The sequence below is a fragment of the Cavenderia fasciculata genome (genome assembly GCF_000203815.1).
Source record: "Cavenderia fasciculata unplaced genomic scaffold Scf_Dfasci-G-p-12c09.r1-3, whole genome shotgun sequence".
Classification (NCBI taxonomy): domain Eukaryota; phylum Evosea; class Eumycetozoa; order Acytosteliales; family Cavenderiaceae; genus Cavenderia; species Cavenderia fasciculata.
The window spans coordinates 1,396,275-1,413,709 of NW_004457736.1; the positions used below are offsets into that span (position 1 = coordinate 1,396,275).

Sequence of the window (17,435 nt, forward strand, 5' to 3'; positions counted from 1 at the left end):
AAGAGGGGAGATTTATTTATTTAATTTTCCAAACAACTATCATTACAATTATTATTATTGGTATCTTCAAAATTTGGATGATGGTGTAAAGGTGTATTAATATCAATGTAACAAGTCGAATCTTGGTGGTCTTGATTTCTTGGTGTTGTTAGTTCATCTTCATCAAATTGTTTTAAAATATGGCTCGTATCAGCACCTACACCTGCACCACCACATTCAATATCTTTAAGGTTCTCGAGATCGGTTATAATGTCATCTTCATTGGGTGTGATGGAAGAGCTGGCAGGGGTGTTTGGCATAGTTGTTGCTGCGGTCTCCTTGATACCTCCTTGTCCAAGATTATTTTCGTCATCCTTTCTAAAGAGGGTGTTTCTCAACTTGGTGGCCTTGATAAAGATGGTGAGGACAAAGCTGAGGATGGCAAAGGGTGTGGCGGTGAGGAATACAAGTGCAAGGGCCGATGCGTAGGCGTCGACCAAGTACTCCTTGTAGAGCGGGTCGTACTGGTAGCTCTGGATCATATCTGCCTCAAACTGGGTGGCGCTGAGTCCGTTGGGCAGGATATCCGGGTACATTGCAACAAGACCGTGTAGGTTGTTTTGGAATTGGTAGTTGAGGATCGTCGAGAAGAGTGATACTCCGACAACACCGCCAATTGTTCTAAAGAAGGATATGGTGGCTGTCGCGATCGAGATGTACTTGACATCGACGCTGTTTTGGGTGATCATGACTAGGATCTGCATGGTGAATCCAATACCGCAACCAATGAATGCTTGGTAGCCGAGATACTGCACTTGGGTGGTATTGGTGTTCCAGAAAGAGAGGAAGAGTGTGCCGACGGCCATAAGGATCGAGCCGACGATGGGGTACGACTTGTAATGACCGAAACGCGTGATGAGCAGACCCGAGATGGCACCCATGGCGACGATGCCCAGCATGGTGGGGAGCAGCTGCAGACCGGATAGTGTGGCGCTCATACCCTCGACCATTTGGAAATAGATGGGTACATAGTAGATGACGCCAAACATGATGAACCCAAGAATAAAGCTGCACAGACTACAGATAACATAGTTTCTATTTCTAAACAGCTCCATGGGTATGATTGGGTTTTTAGCGAACCGTTTCTCATTGACTATAAAGAGGGCGAGGAATATCAAACTACCGAAAAACAGAGATAGGATAACAGGTGATTGCCAAGAGTAATTGACACCACCCCAACTGAGAGCGAGGAGGAATCCAATGACACTAACAACCAATGAGATGGTACCGACGAAATCGATGCATTTGAATCCTTGACGAACCGATATGACGTCTTGTGGAAGACGTAATGCAAAAAACACGACGCATAGTGCGATGGCTCCGAGTGGTAGATTGATCCAGAATGCCCATCTCCAAGTGACATTATCGGTAAAGCTACCACCAATCAATGGTCCGATAACCGATGACACTGCATAGACTGCGCCAATCAATCCTTGGTATTTACCGCGTTGTCGGAGTGGTACAATCTCGGCCATAACAATCATGACTGCCGACATTAACCCACCGCCTCCCAAACCTTGGATAGCACGTGCTGCAATCAGCATGGTCATAGTATACGATGTGGCACACAACAAGGAGCCTATTAAAAAGGCGACCAGTGAAAAGAGCAGCATAGCCTTTTTACCAAAGATATCACTAAACTTGCCAAATAGTGGAGCAGATGAAGTACTGGTCAGCAGGTATATAGTCACTACCCAAGACAACTTGTCAAATCCACCCAAATCATTTACAATGGCTGGCAGAGCAGTAGCTACAATAGTCAAATCCAAAGATGATAATGATAGAGATACCATTAACCCAGAAAATATTATTAATATTTGTCTTTGTGTTAATTCTGTTTTTGGTGTTATATTATTATTATTATTATTATTAATGTTTACAATTTGTTGTTGGTGATGTTGAGAATAATCGGAACCTGCTCTTGAAACAGGAGATGAAGTTGAATCTATATTGGATGAATCGCAATACTCGATAAACGAGGTTGCGGGTGAAGAGAGTGGTGTTTCGTTTAAATGGATGGTCAATTGTTGCTCGTCAACAATGGTCGTCGATGGTTTACTCAACGTCGACTTTACTAGTACTAGTTTTTCGTCACTAATCTGTTTGACAATCGATTTAATCATGGAACCAGTCGGTGAAGGTGGTGTGTTGTTATTACTTGATAAATAGTCTGACGTCGATTCTTGTTCATGAACGACACTATCATTATCGTGATGATGATTGGATCGGTTAATCAATCGAAGATCCATTTTCATAGGTGTCGACATTCCCGAGCATTGTTGCCCAAGACTATTAGTATTAGTATTAATATTATTATTTGTTGTTGGATTATTATTAATATTATTAATATTACAATTATTATTATTTAAATTATTTTCCTCAGCAGAAGGAGTAGGAGAAGGAGATGGAGATGAATTGGTAAATTGTTGTTGAGATTGATGGTGTTGTTCTTGTTGGAATTTTTGAAGACTTGAACTTTTGGAAACAACAAATAATTCAACTTCTTCAAATTCTTCGTCGGATGAAAAATCCTCTGTATTATTGGCACTACGCGAAATGGAAGTTGTCCTTGATCTTTTTAAACTACAGTCTTGAATAATATCTGGTTTATCCATTTTTTTTTCAAAAGATAATTAAAAGTAAAAAGAATAAATAAATTTTTTACAAAGAAAAAAATAAATTAAATTAATAAATAATTATTGGGGGATCCTAAATAAATAAATAAATTAATAAATTGATTTGTGGGGAAAAAAGAAGAGGAGGTTAGATAAATCGTTAATCAATAGGTAGATTAGAGGAAGAGGAGTTTCAAAACAATTACTTGAAATGGGCAAGGAATCTATTTAATTTTAATGAATTCACAAAAGCAAGAGCCTTTTTTTTTTGATATTCGCCAAACACAATATTGGAATGTTTGCTAGTGCTGATGATGATAAATGATGATGGTGTTGGCTATATATATTTAAATATATATATATATTGGATTAATTAATTGACGGAATGGTTTGAGCCGGATAGAAATTTTTATCCAAAAAACACAAAAATAATACTAAGTATACAACAAATTTAAGAAACAAGTGTAAATACACAACTAAAGCAAACTAAACAACAACAACAACAACAATCAGTAGAAGAGTAAAATAAGAAGAAGAAGGAGTAGTCGACGGTAACGACTGATGAAGCTGGCATAAGAGTCGTTTCCCAAAACAAAAATTGGTGGTACTAGCTAGTGGTGTAGGTGGTGGTGGTCGTGATGTCAGAGAAACAGGCAGTCAGGCAATTTGGATATGGATATCCAACACCACCACCAATACCACCCTCTACCATTCACAACTCTTTTTTTTTTTTTTCCAGATGGAATTACAAGTAAAATGAAAGAGTAAGGAATTAATCGTCGTGTCGATGATAATATTGATGATGCTGATGATGATGAAATTTATTAATTGAGCACAAGACCCATTATGCGCTCATTCATTCAACAACAGAACAATTTCCATAATTGGCAAAAAGGATTGAACAAAATGTTATGAATGGTATGTATTGTGTTATCCATTCACCAATAACAACGAGAGAGATAGAAACAATAATAATATGAGCTGTTGCCAATATGAATGACTTTTCAACATAATTTCAAGAGAATGCACTGATTCTTGAAAAGAAAAAGGTAGGTGGGTAAATGAATGAATGAATGAATGAATGAATGAATGAGAGAGAGAGGTGAGGAGTTGATTCCAAGAGGATAGAGGGAGGAGAGAAATAGGGTGAGGTGGCATCTGCAGATAATATTATATATAAATGATGATGATGATGATGATGAGGGTGATGTGTATTTTAAGATAAGTGGTTTTGGAAAGTTTGGATAGATGCATAGACAGATATACACACATTTTGGATGGTGGGTAGTGGTGAGTGGTTATGGTGCAAGGCAGCAAAAAAATGATCAAACTACTACTACTGCTCTTGATAATTCAATGATACATACCTACATATTATATTATATATCTGTTTACTTTGATTTTTTTTGTCTGTCGGTCGGTCGGTCTTCCAAGAGGCAGTCCAACTTTGGCATACATCAAGAATCAATCCGTCCATATGCCACTGACTGACTGACTGCCTGACTGAGATTTCCATTTCATCCAGTACTGGAAATTAAAAAAAAGTAGTAGAGAGTGTGTAATTTGAATACAAACCGTTTGGAAAACTAAACAATCATTTAATTAATTCCTTTAATCAAACTGTCCTGTCTTTGTCGTAAAATCAAGAATTTATATGTTTTTGTTGGTATCGTCTCTTTTTCTCTCTGCTCTACACCAAGATACACTCACTTCCTTCCTTCTTGTTGCAACAGAGTTGTGTTTGTTACAACCAACCGGTCGTTCCAATCGACATTCCAATTATCATCGACCCAACCCTCTTGCATCCATCCGTTCATCCATCCACCATACTATCATCCCCCCAGATAATAATAATAATAATAATAATTAGAATTCTACCTACCCACCAATTAATTGGTATGTAGTAGTAGTATGTAGTGGTCAGTAGAAGAAGTAAGGAAGTGAGAGAGAGAGTAGTAGGACTTTTGAAAGATCTTGTTTTATCGCCAACAATGCGTGTGTGAGAGATAGAGAGCAAGCATTATTGTTAATTATTTGATATCACACTCCATATTATATTATGTTTTATCATTCATATCTTACCCCAAATCTTCACAATCATCATCCAGATACTGGTCGAAAACATATCATATAAAACCACAACACAACACACAACGCAACTCACAACACCATGTGAGTTTGTTTGTTGCATTGTGTGTGTTATTGTTATTGTTTAAACAACACCATCTGTGCAAACAAAACTTTGGTTTTAGATTAAAAGTGTGCAGTGGAGGAGGAGAAGGGAGGGTTGTTGTGTTTTATATACGATCGTATCTTGTTGTTGGGGACAGACTACATTGCACGAATGTTCCAACCCTCATTCTCTCGATTGTATACAATCTTGAAATCATCACTAGATGATCGACATTGATCAATTCACCTTGGTTGTTGTTTTTAATATTCGTTTGATGGTGCTTGATGATGCTTTGATGATGATTCTCCCAATTGTGTTGTTGTTGTTGTTGTTGGTGATTGTTCTATATTTGAAAGATATAAGGTTGTAGCGATCGATTAAAACTAATTCTAAATCCTTTTAATTTTTTTGATCAGATCTCTTCTATGCAGCCAACCACCCACATCACATTGATTTATTAAAAACAAATAATAATATTAATTGTGGATTTGTTCAATTAATATTTGGAAATGAATGGAAATGATCATCATGTTCAAATAATTAATTCTAAAATATAATGATTCATTATAAGTGTGATGGTGTACGCAATGAATGGTATAGGTATATTTATTGAATTAGTTGTTATTAATATTTGTTGAGTTTGTTATTTGATCATGTATGTTTGTTGTTATTTGTTTTTTTTTTGGTTGTTGTCTCTTTTGTCATGTACCGTGTCGTTGTTTCCAAATTTATGATAATTTGGTTGAAGATATTTGCCTGGATAAAAAGTTAAAGGGATTGTGATGGTGATTGTGATTATGATGAGGAATATTATTATTGTTTACAGAATTGTCGTTGTTATTGGGAAAAGTACTATTATTATTATTATTATTATTATTATTAGTATGTGGTGAAGATGGTACGTTGTTGGAATGATGACTATTATTATTATTATTATTATTATTATGATTATTGTTATTATTTGAAAAAGATGATGAAGTTGAATTTTGAATATTATTAAAATGACCACCACTAGATGAGATGGAGGAAGATGAAGATGATAGTTCGTCAAATGACCAAACTTTGATGAGTTTGTCTTTGGAGCTGGTGACTAGTTTGCTGTCCTTAAAGTTGAGTGAAAAGATGGTTTCGTGGTGTCCGCCAAGTGTACGTACACCTGCTGCCGAGTCGTTGGTGTAGGGATCCCAAATACGAATGACACCACCCTTGCCCGACGAGATGATCTTTTGTTGGTCGTATTGCACGGTCCACACCCAACAGGCCGAGTGGTTGTGCGTCTCCATCGGTACAAATGTGCGGATGGTGCGGCCAGTAGCAATGTCCCACATGCTGATCGAGCCGTCGGTCGAGCCGCTAACCACCGTGTTGTCATAGACTGACAGACAAGTGGCATCGTCGTTGTGTCGGTATGTTCGCACACACGTCGATGTACGTGTGTCCCATACTTTACACGACCAGTCTGCACTAGCACTCACAACCGTTCCATTGTAGTTGGATGCAGGGTTATCATTGATCTTGACGCTGTAGATACCCTTGGTGTGGCCAGTTAGCTGAGATAGCGTCGACCCCGTCTCGACATCCCACAAATGAATCTGCGAGTCTAGCGACGAGGTGACGATCTTGCCCTCCACGTCACCCAAATAGTTGATGCTCGTCACAGCCTCTTTGTGACCACCATACACACGTAACGTCTTTTTAGTCTTGGGATGCCACACACGTGCTGTGAAATCGGCCGAACTTGTAAATATGCGGTGTATCTCATTGCCTTGTAGTTGGTAGTCTACGCCTTTGACCGTGCCCGTATGTCCCTTTAGACTATACAAATACTTTGTCTTTTTCATATCCCATACCTTTAGTTTCTTGTCCTCTCCTCCCGACAATATATAATCTCCACATATTTTAATACAAAAGATACATTTACTATGTCCCTTTAATGTAGTTTGATTGATTTTACTACCAAACCATGGTTTTTGTTGTCTAAAATTAAAATAGAAAAAGAAAAAGAAAATTAATACATATACACAATATATATCTTTATCTTTGTTTTGTTTGTTTGACATACTTTATATTATTAATTAAAGTTGATTTCCAAGTTGATTCAATTGATAATTTTTTAGTGATACCACTATTATTACAATATTTTAACCATAATGCTTCGTCATCAAATTTCTGCTTCCAAGCTTTACAAACTAATGCCAAAGATTTGACTTGTTTAATAGGCATAAAACTAAACAAATGTGTCATCAATGCCTTTGGCAATGATAGAATAGATGTTGGAGGTGATTTATGTATTGCAGTCGACACCCCCAATTCTCCATTTGTTGGATTAAACTTTGGTGGAGTTAAAATTGACAAATCACTAAATATTAAATAAATATTAATTAGTATATCTATATATATTTTAATAAATTAGGATCTACTACACGTACTGTTGTTGAGAAGGATTATTATCAACTATATTTGAAATGAATGGATGTTTGAGGAGGGCAGATGCATCAGGACGTTCTCTTGGATCACGATTAAAACAAAGAGTTAGGAAATCGATGGCATCTTGTGAGAGAGTGTTGGGTAGTTCAGGCATTGAATTGGATGATGCAATGTGATACATGACGGCTGCAATCTCATTGATGTTTGACCATGGTGGTGCGGCAGTTGCCATTTCAACAATGACACAACCGAGTGACCAAATGTCAGATGATCGTCCATGTCCAGTTTGTTTGATGACTTCGGGCGCCATCCAAAACGGTGTGCCGTGCATCGACTTGAATTGTGACACTAACCCTGAAAAGATCTTGCTGCATCCGAAATCACTCAGTTTGACAGTACCCTTGGTATCGATCAATATGTTGGCACCTTTGATATCGCGATGTATGATTTGATGGTGATGCAAAAATTGTAATCCCAAAAGAATCTGTTTGGTGTACACTTTGATCACGTTTTCACTGAACGGTCCGAATCTACTCAATAGCGAGCTGATCGATCCTCCAGGTATATACTCTAAAAATACATTTAAATGTGTACTATCCAAACACGACCCCAAATATCTAACTATATTTTCATGTTTTAAATATTTTAATACTTCAATATCTTTACTAAATGATAATAACATCTAAAATTTTAAAAAAAAAGGTATATTAATATTATCATTATTATTTCATTGATTATACTTTGTCTACATACCGATTTATATTTGCTATCCATAACTTCCATTAATTCTAATTGTTTGACAGCTATTAATTCTCCATTGTCAACATTTAAACCCAAGTAAACTGAACCGTATCCACCTCTTCCCAACAGTTGTCCTTTGGACCATTTGATGGGTTGTAAAGTTGTCAATTCTTCATGTTCGTTGATAATCAGTGTTGGGAAATTAGTAAACTTTGATAAATCAGCACTATTTCTATTTCCTGATCCATTACTAGCATTATTATTATTACTACCATTTGGACTTCCTCCATTATTATTATTATTATTATTACCACTACCTCCACCAAACAATTGATTGATTAATGGTGAAGAAGGTCTTGGTAAATTATTACCATAACTTTCTTTTCTAAATTGTATTAATCCTCCTACACCATTATTATTATTATTATTGCCACCAGAATTATTTGAATTCATAAAATTAATATTATTATTATTATTGCCATTTGAATTATTACTTGTTGGGGTGGTTGGTCGACCATCAGATATTGTAAATGGGTATGGTTTAAAATCTGCATCAATTGAACTATGATTACTTCCACTACCACCACCACCTCCACCATTATTATTATTATTATTATAATGTTGAACAAAATTATTATTATTATTATTATTATTATTATTATGATTATTATTTGTTTCCATTACTCTAAACCCTCTTTCCATTTCATCATCTAAATTAAATTCTCCAATGTTGTTGTTGTAATTATTGAGATAGGCGGAACCTTTGGGTGGAGAAGGTGGTGGTGATGGAGGAGGTGTTCGTAATGGTGGAGGATGTTTTGGGGATCCAGGGGGTGTTCTGAGAGGCGGAGTAGTGTCTTTGGGTAGATTATTCGCATGGTTATTATATTGTAATAGCGTAGGTGAAGGTGGAGATATATTGTTGTTGTTGTTATTGTTGATTGTTACAGGCAGAGGTTGAGGTGATGCTACTACGACTACACCACCGCCACCATTTTTAGGAGGTGAAGGGGGAGGTGTTCTCAATGGAGGAGGTGGATTACTTCCCTTTCTAATTGACGTTGCCGATATTGGAATGGATTGTGAACTACTAGTTGGTGATAATGAATTTAAATTGACACCATTATTTTGATTATTATTATTTTGATAGAGAAACGAGTTGGATGGTGATACAGTTATTTGAAACCCAGTCGTTGATGTTGTTGAAGGGTTACTACTATTATTACTAATGTGACTAATGTTGCTCGCATTACTGCTTGTCAGTGTCGAAGAAGTTGGTTTTAAAAAGAACTTGAATTGTACAATCTTGGATGGATACATTGAGCGAAACTCGTCAAACATGTTGATGGCGTCGATAATGTCGTTCTTGCCACGCACAGTGACTCTGTCACCTTCGTGATCCTCGAATTGGTGTACGGCCACCGGCTGTCCAAAATCCTCTTCCAACTGATCCATCAACTCGACGTAAGTCACCGTCGAAGGTACTTTTATAATTCTAATATCATCTTCTCCTAATTTACACTTTATTCTTATCTGCTGCTGCTGTGCACTCTAAACAAAATGTGTAGATACATATATATAAATATAATGTTTGTAAGTATATAATCAAATCTTTGCTTGACCCCTTAACCTGTCTGTCCGCCCGTCTTGAATTACCATTGTTGTGCCTAGAATATATAAATGATCTTCTTTTCCTCTCTTTCTACTTTCTATCTGATAATATTATCGTGTGTTGTTGTTGTTGTTGTTGGGTCATATGAGGAATAATACAATATAAATAAATGATAATACAATACTACGCCTAAAGAGTGAGATAAAGATAACACCTCCCTCACTTAACTGATTCACCTTTCATCGCAAGCTGGGGTTGGACAAAACAGTTTTGAGCTAAAAAAAAAAAACAAAAAATCTTTGATACAAAAACATTTTAGTTTAAGTTTTTAAAAAATGGAGGAGGATCAGATAATCTTTTTTTATTTATTTTATATTTATAAATAAATCTTTAATATTCCAATGATCAATGAAATATTTATTATTTGGAAAAACTCTCCACCACAAATAATAATAATTTTTGAAATTAATTTCAAAGTGAACATAAATTTTTGCAACGGTCAAATTTTTACTCTGACACATTGGGTTTGATCAGACATCATCAGTTTTAGTTTTAGTTTTTATTTATTTATATTTTAGGCAAAATCTCTCTAAATTGAATATTTCATTTATTCATTCATTCATTCATTGCAGAGATACAACTACAACTCCAACTCCAACCACCACCTTTCATCATCATCTATTCAATATTAATATAGTAGTAGCTTGTTTGTTGTGCTGATCAGTTCTAGAAGATAGATATATAGATGAGTACTGACAAGAAACGAAAGAAAAAGAGTACTACAACAACAACAACAGCAGCGGCAGCAACAGCAACAACTACAAATGAACATAACGAGGCAGCAGACGTAGACACTACGACGACGACGGTCACCAAGCAGAGAGGTAGGAGGAAAAAGACGACAAATGGTGCGGCTGCCACTACACCACCACCTGCTGCAGATGAACATCAAGATAATGATCATGAGGAGGAAGAGGAAGAGGAAGAGGAAGAAGAAGATTCACCAAATGGTACAAGTAGCGGTACCATTAGCAATGAAGATGGTGATGAAGAAGAAGAAGAAGAGGAACAAGAAGTAGCAAACCAAGTCAAAGATATAGGTGGTAGTAGTACAAGTAGGCAAAAGAAAGAAGATAATCAAATAACTCCAAATAATAATAATAATAATAATAATATAAACAATAGCAATGAACATAATCATCTTCATGAAGATAAACAAGAAGAAGATGAAGATAAATATAAAGATACTACTCCTACAACCACCACCAAAAAACAACAAGCAGATACAGATGAATCTAATCATTATCTAAATGATAGTAATACGAGTAATAATATATCAACATCAATGGATTTAGATTCAAGCAATAATAACAATAATAATAGTGACAGTACATATACTTTTGATCTCTTACCAAATGACAATAACAACAATCACAATCATCTAAATAATAATAATAATCATAAAGGAGAAGAGGAAGGAGAGACAACAACAACTTTAGAATCAATGGATATTGATACAGCTACGACGACGACTATACAACAACAACAACAATCACTACCATCACCAATCCTAATATCACAAAAGGATATTACTAAAGATCGACCAGACAATGATGGTGATGATCCAACAACAAATGAAACAACCATCAAAAGAAAGAGTAGTCTTGAAGATATGGAGAAAAGGTTCTCTCCAATGGAAGATATAAGTCAATTGTTAAGGAACCATTTCGATCCAAGTCAATTGAAACCATCATTATTTATCAACTTGTATTCAAATGGTTATTCTTTTGATAATATTAATAGAGTATGAAATATATATATGGATCCTACTATTATACAATTTGATTATTAATAATAACCTTTTGGTTTAATTTAGCAAAAGATCTATCCTTATGATAGAACATCAAAGGAATTTTTGGGATCGATTGGACAAGGGAAATTAGTACCCGATTTAATTGATATATTGGATGAAGTACAATGTCATTATTACGATGGATGTATCATTGCTGAGATTAGAGATTATCGTGGTATTTCAAATAAGTTATCAACTACTTCAACTACTGCTTCAACTACATCTTCAACTACAACTACAACTTCTACTTCAAATGATGCAACATCACAACAATTATTATTGTCACCTGGATCATCAATAACAACAAATGCAGTACATCAAAAGAAAGTGGTATTAAAGCCAGATATGGATTCATTATTATTTGATATTAAAAAGAATACAATGTTGTTGCGAAACACGGGCAACGAGGAATACCTATTGATGTTTGAAAAGAGGTTGTTGCAAGTTACCTCCTCCAAACTCTATCTTGACCCAACACTTGATCTCGGTCGAATGGACAATTACTACAACATGCAAAAGTTTAGTGTGACAAAGCGACCTCGATCCAATCTAGCATTTAGATATAACCAACATATGAATATGCTTGCCAAGGGAAAGGATATAACAAAAGAGGAGAATGTGAATGGGTTGGACGACACGATTAAATATTCGAGCAAGTTTGGTGATTTTAATCGACCGTCTACACTACTATCTCCATTTCACAAACGGATCAATAGTAATAATAACAATCAATCGTTGGATGGTCGATTCAACCTATTCAAATTCCTGACGTCCAACGGACACTGGGACGACGAGCGTAAAAAGGTGTTGGATTTCTACTACCCCATCGTTAATCCCAAGACCTATCCGTACTGCTTTCAGCACCCTCAGCAGCAGCCCATGCACAACTTGCAGCCTGCTCAGACACCGCCGGCCATCAACCCAGACGTCTCACAAAAGTTGTCGACCGAGGCCGAGATGGTCAAGGACCGTCTGCTGCAGTACCTTTCGTCCAACAGTCTGTGCGTGCTCACGTACGAGTGCAGACAGCGTGGATCCACCTTTGAACTCTTACTCTTTTTCAGCGACACTATGGCCAACTCTAAAATCGACCAACACAAACAACAACAATATAAATTGCTTCAAGCCAAACAATTAAAATTACAAGCTCATATTCAAGCTCAACAACAACAACAGCAACAACAACAATTACAACTTCAACAACAGCAACAGCAGCAACAACAACAACAATTGCAGCAGCAACAACTTAATAATAATAATAGTAATAATAATGTATCGACGAATAATAATCTTAATCCAAATCCAAATAATTCTAATCAAGGACAGGCAGTACCAGTGCCAGTGACGGCACCACAGCAGTTGACTGCTCCCACTCCTCCTGCTCCTACTGCTGCACCAACACAAGCAAATCCTACGGCGGGTGCCAATTCCACACCCACACCCAATCCCAATTCAAATATCACTCAGACAGCCACTACTACCATGGCTCCTCCTCCTCCAACTCCTACTACTACCACCACCTATGTCACTACACCTCCAACATCAACCACCGCGCCATTATCATCATCATCTACTCAATCACAACCACAACAACCTCAACCAACACAAGCCAAACCAGCTCAACAACAACAACAACCACAGCAATCACAACAACAACAACAACAATCCCAACAACAACAACATATACAACAAACATTCTTTCAAGCGACAGATTCTCCCGTGCCGCTCTATTTATCGTTTCCGGTTGGTACTGCAACACAGGCCAATTTTTTCATTACCCATCTCAAGAATTCCTTTGAGAGAGATAAATCGTTTACGCTGGCATACGACTCGATTCTACCACTCCAGCAACAACAGACTCTAACCGCTCAAACAGCCGAACTCAGAAGACGTATAGAACAAACATACATCCAAAACCGTCAATCCTATTATCAACCACAGCAACCACCACAACAACAACAACAGCAGCAACAGCAGCAGCAGCAACAACAGCAACAACTAACACCCCAACAAACACAAGCGATCCTACAACAACAACAGCAACAAGCACAATTACAACAATTGCAAATACAACAATTACAATTACAACAACAGCAAGCTCAACAACAACAACAACAACAACAACAAGCTCAGCAGCAACAGCAAGCTCAACAACAACAACAACAACAAGGACAAGGACAACAATTAAATATAGCTCAACAAACTCAAATGATTCAACCATCTGCACAACAAATTGTGCAACCATTTAATATTGCCAATTTGACACCTCAACAATTACAACAATTGCAACAAATTCAACAACAACATAATATGCAACAAAGACTTTTACAACAACAACAACAATTAGGGCAACAACAACAAGGGCAAGGACAAGGACAATTAAATTTAGCTCAACAACAGTTCCAACAATTACAACAACAACAACAAATGCAGCAGCAATTACAACAGCAACAACAAATGCAACAACAATTACAATTACAACAACAACAACAAATGCAACAACAATTACAACAACATCAACAATTACAACAACAACAACAACAACCAAGATAACATTTAAATGTTGTAATTTTAAAAAACACATTGAGAGAATCAATCATTTAATTGATGGATTAGAAAATAATAAATTGCCAAACAAAATGGAAGGTGTGTTGAATGAATGAATGGTATACCATTTTCATTCCATCATCATCATTTTCCATTTTAAAAATATTGTACATCTTTAAAAAATAATAATAACTTAGTATAATTATTATATATATCGACCATCCATTCAATTAGTGAATCCATCAATCCAAAATAGTTAAGAATTGTGTTGTTGATCAACCCAAATATTTGTGTCATTGATTGATTGATTGATTGTTTGTTTGTTTGTTTGTTGATTAAATATTTTGTTGTAGGTTTTCTTGTTTGTTTGTTGATTTATTTCTTTCCTTTCTTCTTTGATGCAGCAGCAATAAAGTCGACCTTTTTCTTTTCCTTTTCAATAGCAGCTTGTTTCTTGAGTCTTGCAACTTCAGCAGAATAATGATGTTTGTATGGACCACCTGGTTGATAACCATCCATCAAATTGATAATTGAATTGTCTTTTTCCTTTCTCTTCTTTTCTCTCTCTGCCTTCATCTTGTCTGCAAGTAATTTTGGCATATTGGCCATAGCTTCTCTAATTTTCTTTTCTCTATATATAATATAAATGATCAAATCGATTGTTGAGTATATATATTCAGTCATCATGATGAATATTGAATGTTGTTTAGTTTACCTAAGTGGAGCTTCTCTAGTATGTAAAGATAATTTGCTTGGTCTCTCTGGAATGATCTTTTCTTCCTTTGCAGGGATTGGCCATTCTACAGCTTGATCACCTCTTTCAACAGTCTTTTGAAGTACGTTGAATTGACGAGACGATAGCTTTGGACGTCTCCATCCATTAGCTGATCTCTGTGGTAATGAGTGTTTAAGCAATGCTTCAGCATTGATCTTTATAATGTTTCCCAATGTTGACATCTCTCTCCTTCTATATATCTATATTACACTCCTTCTAAACTCTAAACTACTCTACCTCTACTCTATCTTCGCTTCATCTGATGACAATGATCGCATTCGTCTCAAAAACTTTATTTGATTTTTTTTGTATTTTTTCGAATTATTTTTGACGACAGCCCAAGTTTTGATGATGATCAGAGTCTTTGTAATGATTAATATACATATATGTTATAATATACAATTTATTTATTTATTTGTTTAAGAACTTATCTACAAATGAACCCCATACACTTTTGTTGTTGTGTGTGATAGTATTATTGGGTTGATCAGGGACGATATGGTTGAGGATAAGGAATTGGTTGATATCAACTTCATTTTTTCGTAAAGGGTCGTTGATAAAGACATTGCAACCTTCGGTACGATTGTAATGTAGGAATGATACAATTTCAAAATGTGATCCCCAAACTGCCAAGTCCATCGCAGCCGTAGTGCATCCTTCAGTGCGATGACGATGAAGAAATTGAACGATCGAATGATGACTTTTACCAGACGCGCGGTCCATAGCTGCAGTTGTGCAGCCTTCAGTGCGGTGGTTATGAAGAAATTGAACGATTTTTAAATGACCATTGGCCGCTGCTCGGTCCATTGCAACCTTTGAACATGGACCACTACCACCATGTCTACAATTAAAATGTAAATATTCAACCATTGAAAGATACCCATTTTCAGCAGCCAAATCAATTCCATTGTCCAAACATTTACTTCTATTATGACACCCTTCATGAAAAAGTTTTAATAATTCTAAATCATTTCCATAGATTGATGATCTAATGCAATCTATTTGTTCGTTTTCATCTAGTTTCATTCCACCATCGATCATTATATACCGAGACATCTCCAAATTCATTCTACCCATATCTCTTGGCTCCAATCTAAAAGGAGTATTTTCATAACAATATTTGATACCTTCAAGATCGCCATGAGAAGACATTGAACTCATCAATTGGGCATACCATCGCGCAATGATTTTAGAATCTGTAAGTTTTGTTTTTTCCTGTTCTAAAAGAAATTGAAATACTTTAAATCTACCATGTTCAGATGATGATTCAAGAGCATCAACAATTTCACTTTCAGGTCGTCGTTGTTGATGATGGTAGAGATATTTTACAACATCTAAATGTCCAAAAGTAGATGCAAAATGCATTGCATTATTTGTACATCCTTCTGTTCTATTTTCCATTAAATATTTTACAGTTTCAATATACCCATTTTCAGCAGCCTACAAAATACAAATACAAATACAAATTAATTAATTATTTTTAAATATTAATTAAATTAAATTGAATCAATCCGACTTACCTTATCCATTGCTTCTGTTGTACATCCTTCTTTTCTATTTTCCGTCAGGTATTTTACAATATCTAAATATCCATTTAGTGCAGCTTTATCAATAGCATCAGTAGTACACCGTTCAGTTCTATTTGTATTTAAGAATTGAACTATTTTTAATTGATTATATTCTGCTGCCTAAATTTAATTAATTAAATAAATCAAATATATTAGTATTTATATTTATACATTTAAATGTTGATTGAATTGGATGCACATACATTATCAATAGCATCTTTTGGAAATTGATGATTTTTCTCATGAAAGAATTGTACAATATTCAGGTATCCACACATCGATGCATTTGACACCATTTCAACCGACTCTGATGAATTCAAAGGTTTTGAAAGTTGTTGATATATAAATTGAAATGTATCAAAGTGTCTTAGAGATTGTCTCATTGCTTTAACAAGACATTTGTCAATTGACATATCCGACGAACCTCTCTTTTTATGATGTTTGATGAGTAATTTGAGAATATCGATTCGACCACGATACCCAGCTTTCTCATAGGCTGTAACATCGTATCCTTCTGAACGATGGTTGATCAAGTACTCGACCACCTGTAAGTGTTGACCATCGATAGCATTGGTGACGGCTTTAGTTGTACATGGAGCCTTTGGATTGAGACTACTATCAAGATAGACGAGTATATCTAGATGACCATTACGACACACCATATCCAATACTCTATCATCTTTGTTTTGGTATTCTGGTGACCATTCTATTAGATGTTTGAGTGTCTGTAGTGTTGCCCTTTTATTTTGACAGTATCGGTTGATTGCATACGTCCTAAGAGGATGATCACCATCTCTCTTTAGTGGTAGATAGTGTCTAATAAAATCCCATGGCAATGCATACTTTACAACCAAACATGATAGTGGGGATTCTATTAATTCACGTCCCTTTACATAATCATTACCTATATGATTAGTCTTCTTTGGTAATTGATCTAATTGATTGAATATTGTCTTTCTAACGAGTATCGATCTAAATATTGTTATAAATGTTGTTGTTTGACTATTATTATTGATAGTTGTATCTGTACGGTTGTTGTTCATTCTTTAAAAGATATCTCTTTGAAAGAATAAAAGTAACCAGTTT

The 17,435-nt window shown here is 35.8% G+C and overlaps 5 protein-coding genes across 5 annotated transcripts; 1 reads left to right on the forward strand and 4 right to left on the reverse strand.

The window, feature by feature from the left end:
• Nucleotides 1–20: 20 nt before the first annotated feature.
• On the reverse strand, nucleotides 21–2,654 carry comD (major facilitator superfamily protein; the record flags this gene model as incomplete). Its single annotated transcript, XM_004362109.1, has 4 exons — nucleotides 21–503; nucleotides 980–1,056; nucleotides 1,160–1,618; nucleotides 1,664–2,654. 4 exons carry the CDS (start codon nucleotides 2,652–2,654, stop codon nucleotides 21–23), a joined length of 2,010 nt encoding a protein of 669 aa, XP_004362166.1.
• Nucleotides 2,655–5,087: 2,433 nt separating this feature from the next.
• mkkA (protein serine/threonine kinase) lies at nucleotides 5,088–9,921 on the reverse strand (the record flags this gene model as incomplete). The annotated part of the gene is made up of 9 exons (XM_004362110.1): nucleotides 5,088–5,170; nucleotides 5,681–6,032; nucleotides 6,273–6,804; nucleotides 6,890–7,186; nucleotides 7,248–7,588; nucleotides 7,835–7,936; nucleotides 8,008–9,544; nucleotides 9,844–9,882; nucleotides 9,914–9,921. The coding sequence occupies 9 exons, from the start codon at nucleotides 9,919–9,921 to the stop codon at nucleotides 5,088–5,090; spliced, it is 3,291 nt and encodes a 1,096-aa protein (XP_004362167.1).
• A 431-nt stretch (nucleotides 9,922–10,352) lies between these two features.
• On the forward strand, nucleotides 10,353–14,012 carry DFA_06467 (uncharacterized protein; the record flags this gene model as incomplete). Its single annotated transcript, XM_004362111.1, has 3 exons — nucleotides 10,353–11,411; nucleotides 11,484–11,789; nucleotides 12,354–14,012. 3 exons carry the CDS (start codon nucleotides 10,353–10,355, stop codon nucleotides 14,010–14,012), a joined length of 3,024 nt encoding a protein of 1,007 aa, XP_004362168.1.
• Nucleotides 14,013–14,381: 369 nt separating this feature from the next.
• On the reverse strand, nucleotides 14,382–14,963 carry DFA_06468 (uncharacterized protein; the record flags this gene model as incomplete). The annotated part of the gene is made up of 2 exons (XM_004362112.1): nucleotides 14,382–14,637; nucleotides 14,722–14,963. 2 exons carry the CDS (start codon nucleotides 14,961–14,963, stop codon nucleotides 14,382–14,384), a joined length of 498 nt encoding a protein of 165 aa, XP_004362169.1.
• Nucleotides 14,964–15,192: 229 nt separating this feature from the next.
• DFA_06469 (uncharacterized protein) lies at nucleotides 15,193–17,392 on the reverse strand (the record flags this gene model as incomplete). The annotated part of the gene is made up of 4 exons (XM_004362113.1): nucleotides 15,193–16,001; nucleotides 16,032–16,221; nucleotides 16,302–16,469; nucleotides 16,553–17,392. 4 exons carry the CDS (start codon nucleotides 17,390–17,392, stop codon nucleotides 15,193–15,195), a joined length of 2,007 nt encoding a protein of 668 aa, XP_004362170.1.
• Between the last annotated feature and the right edge of the window lie 43 nt (nucleotides 17,393–17,435).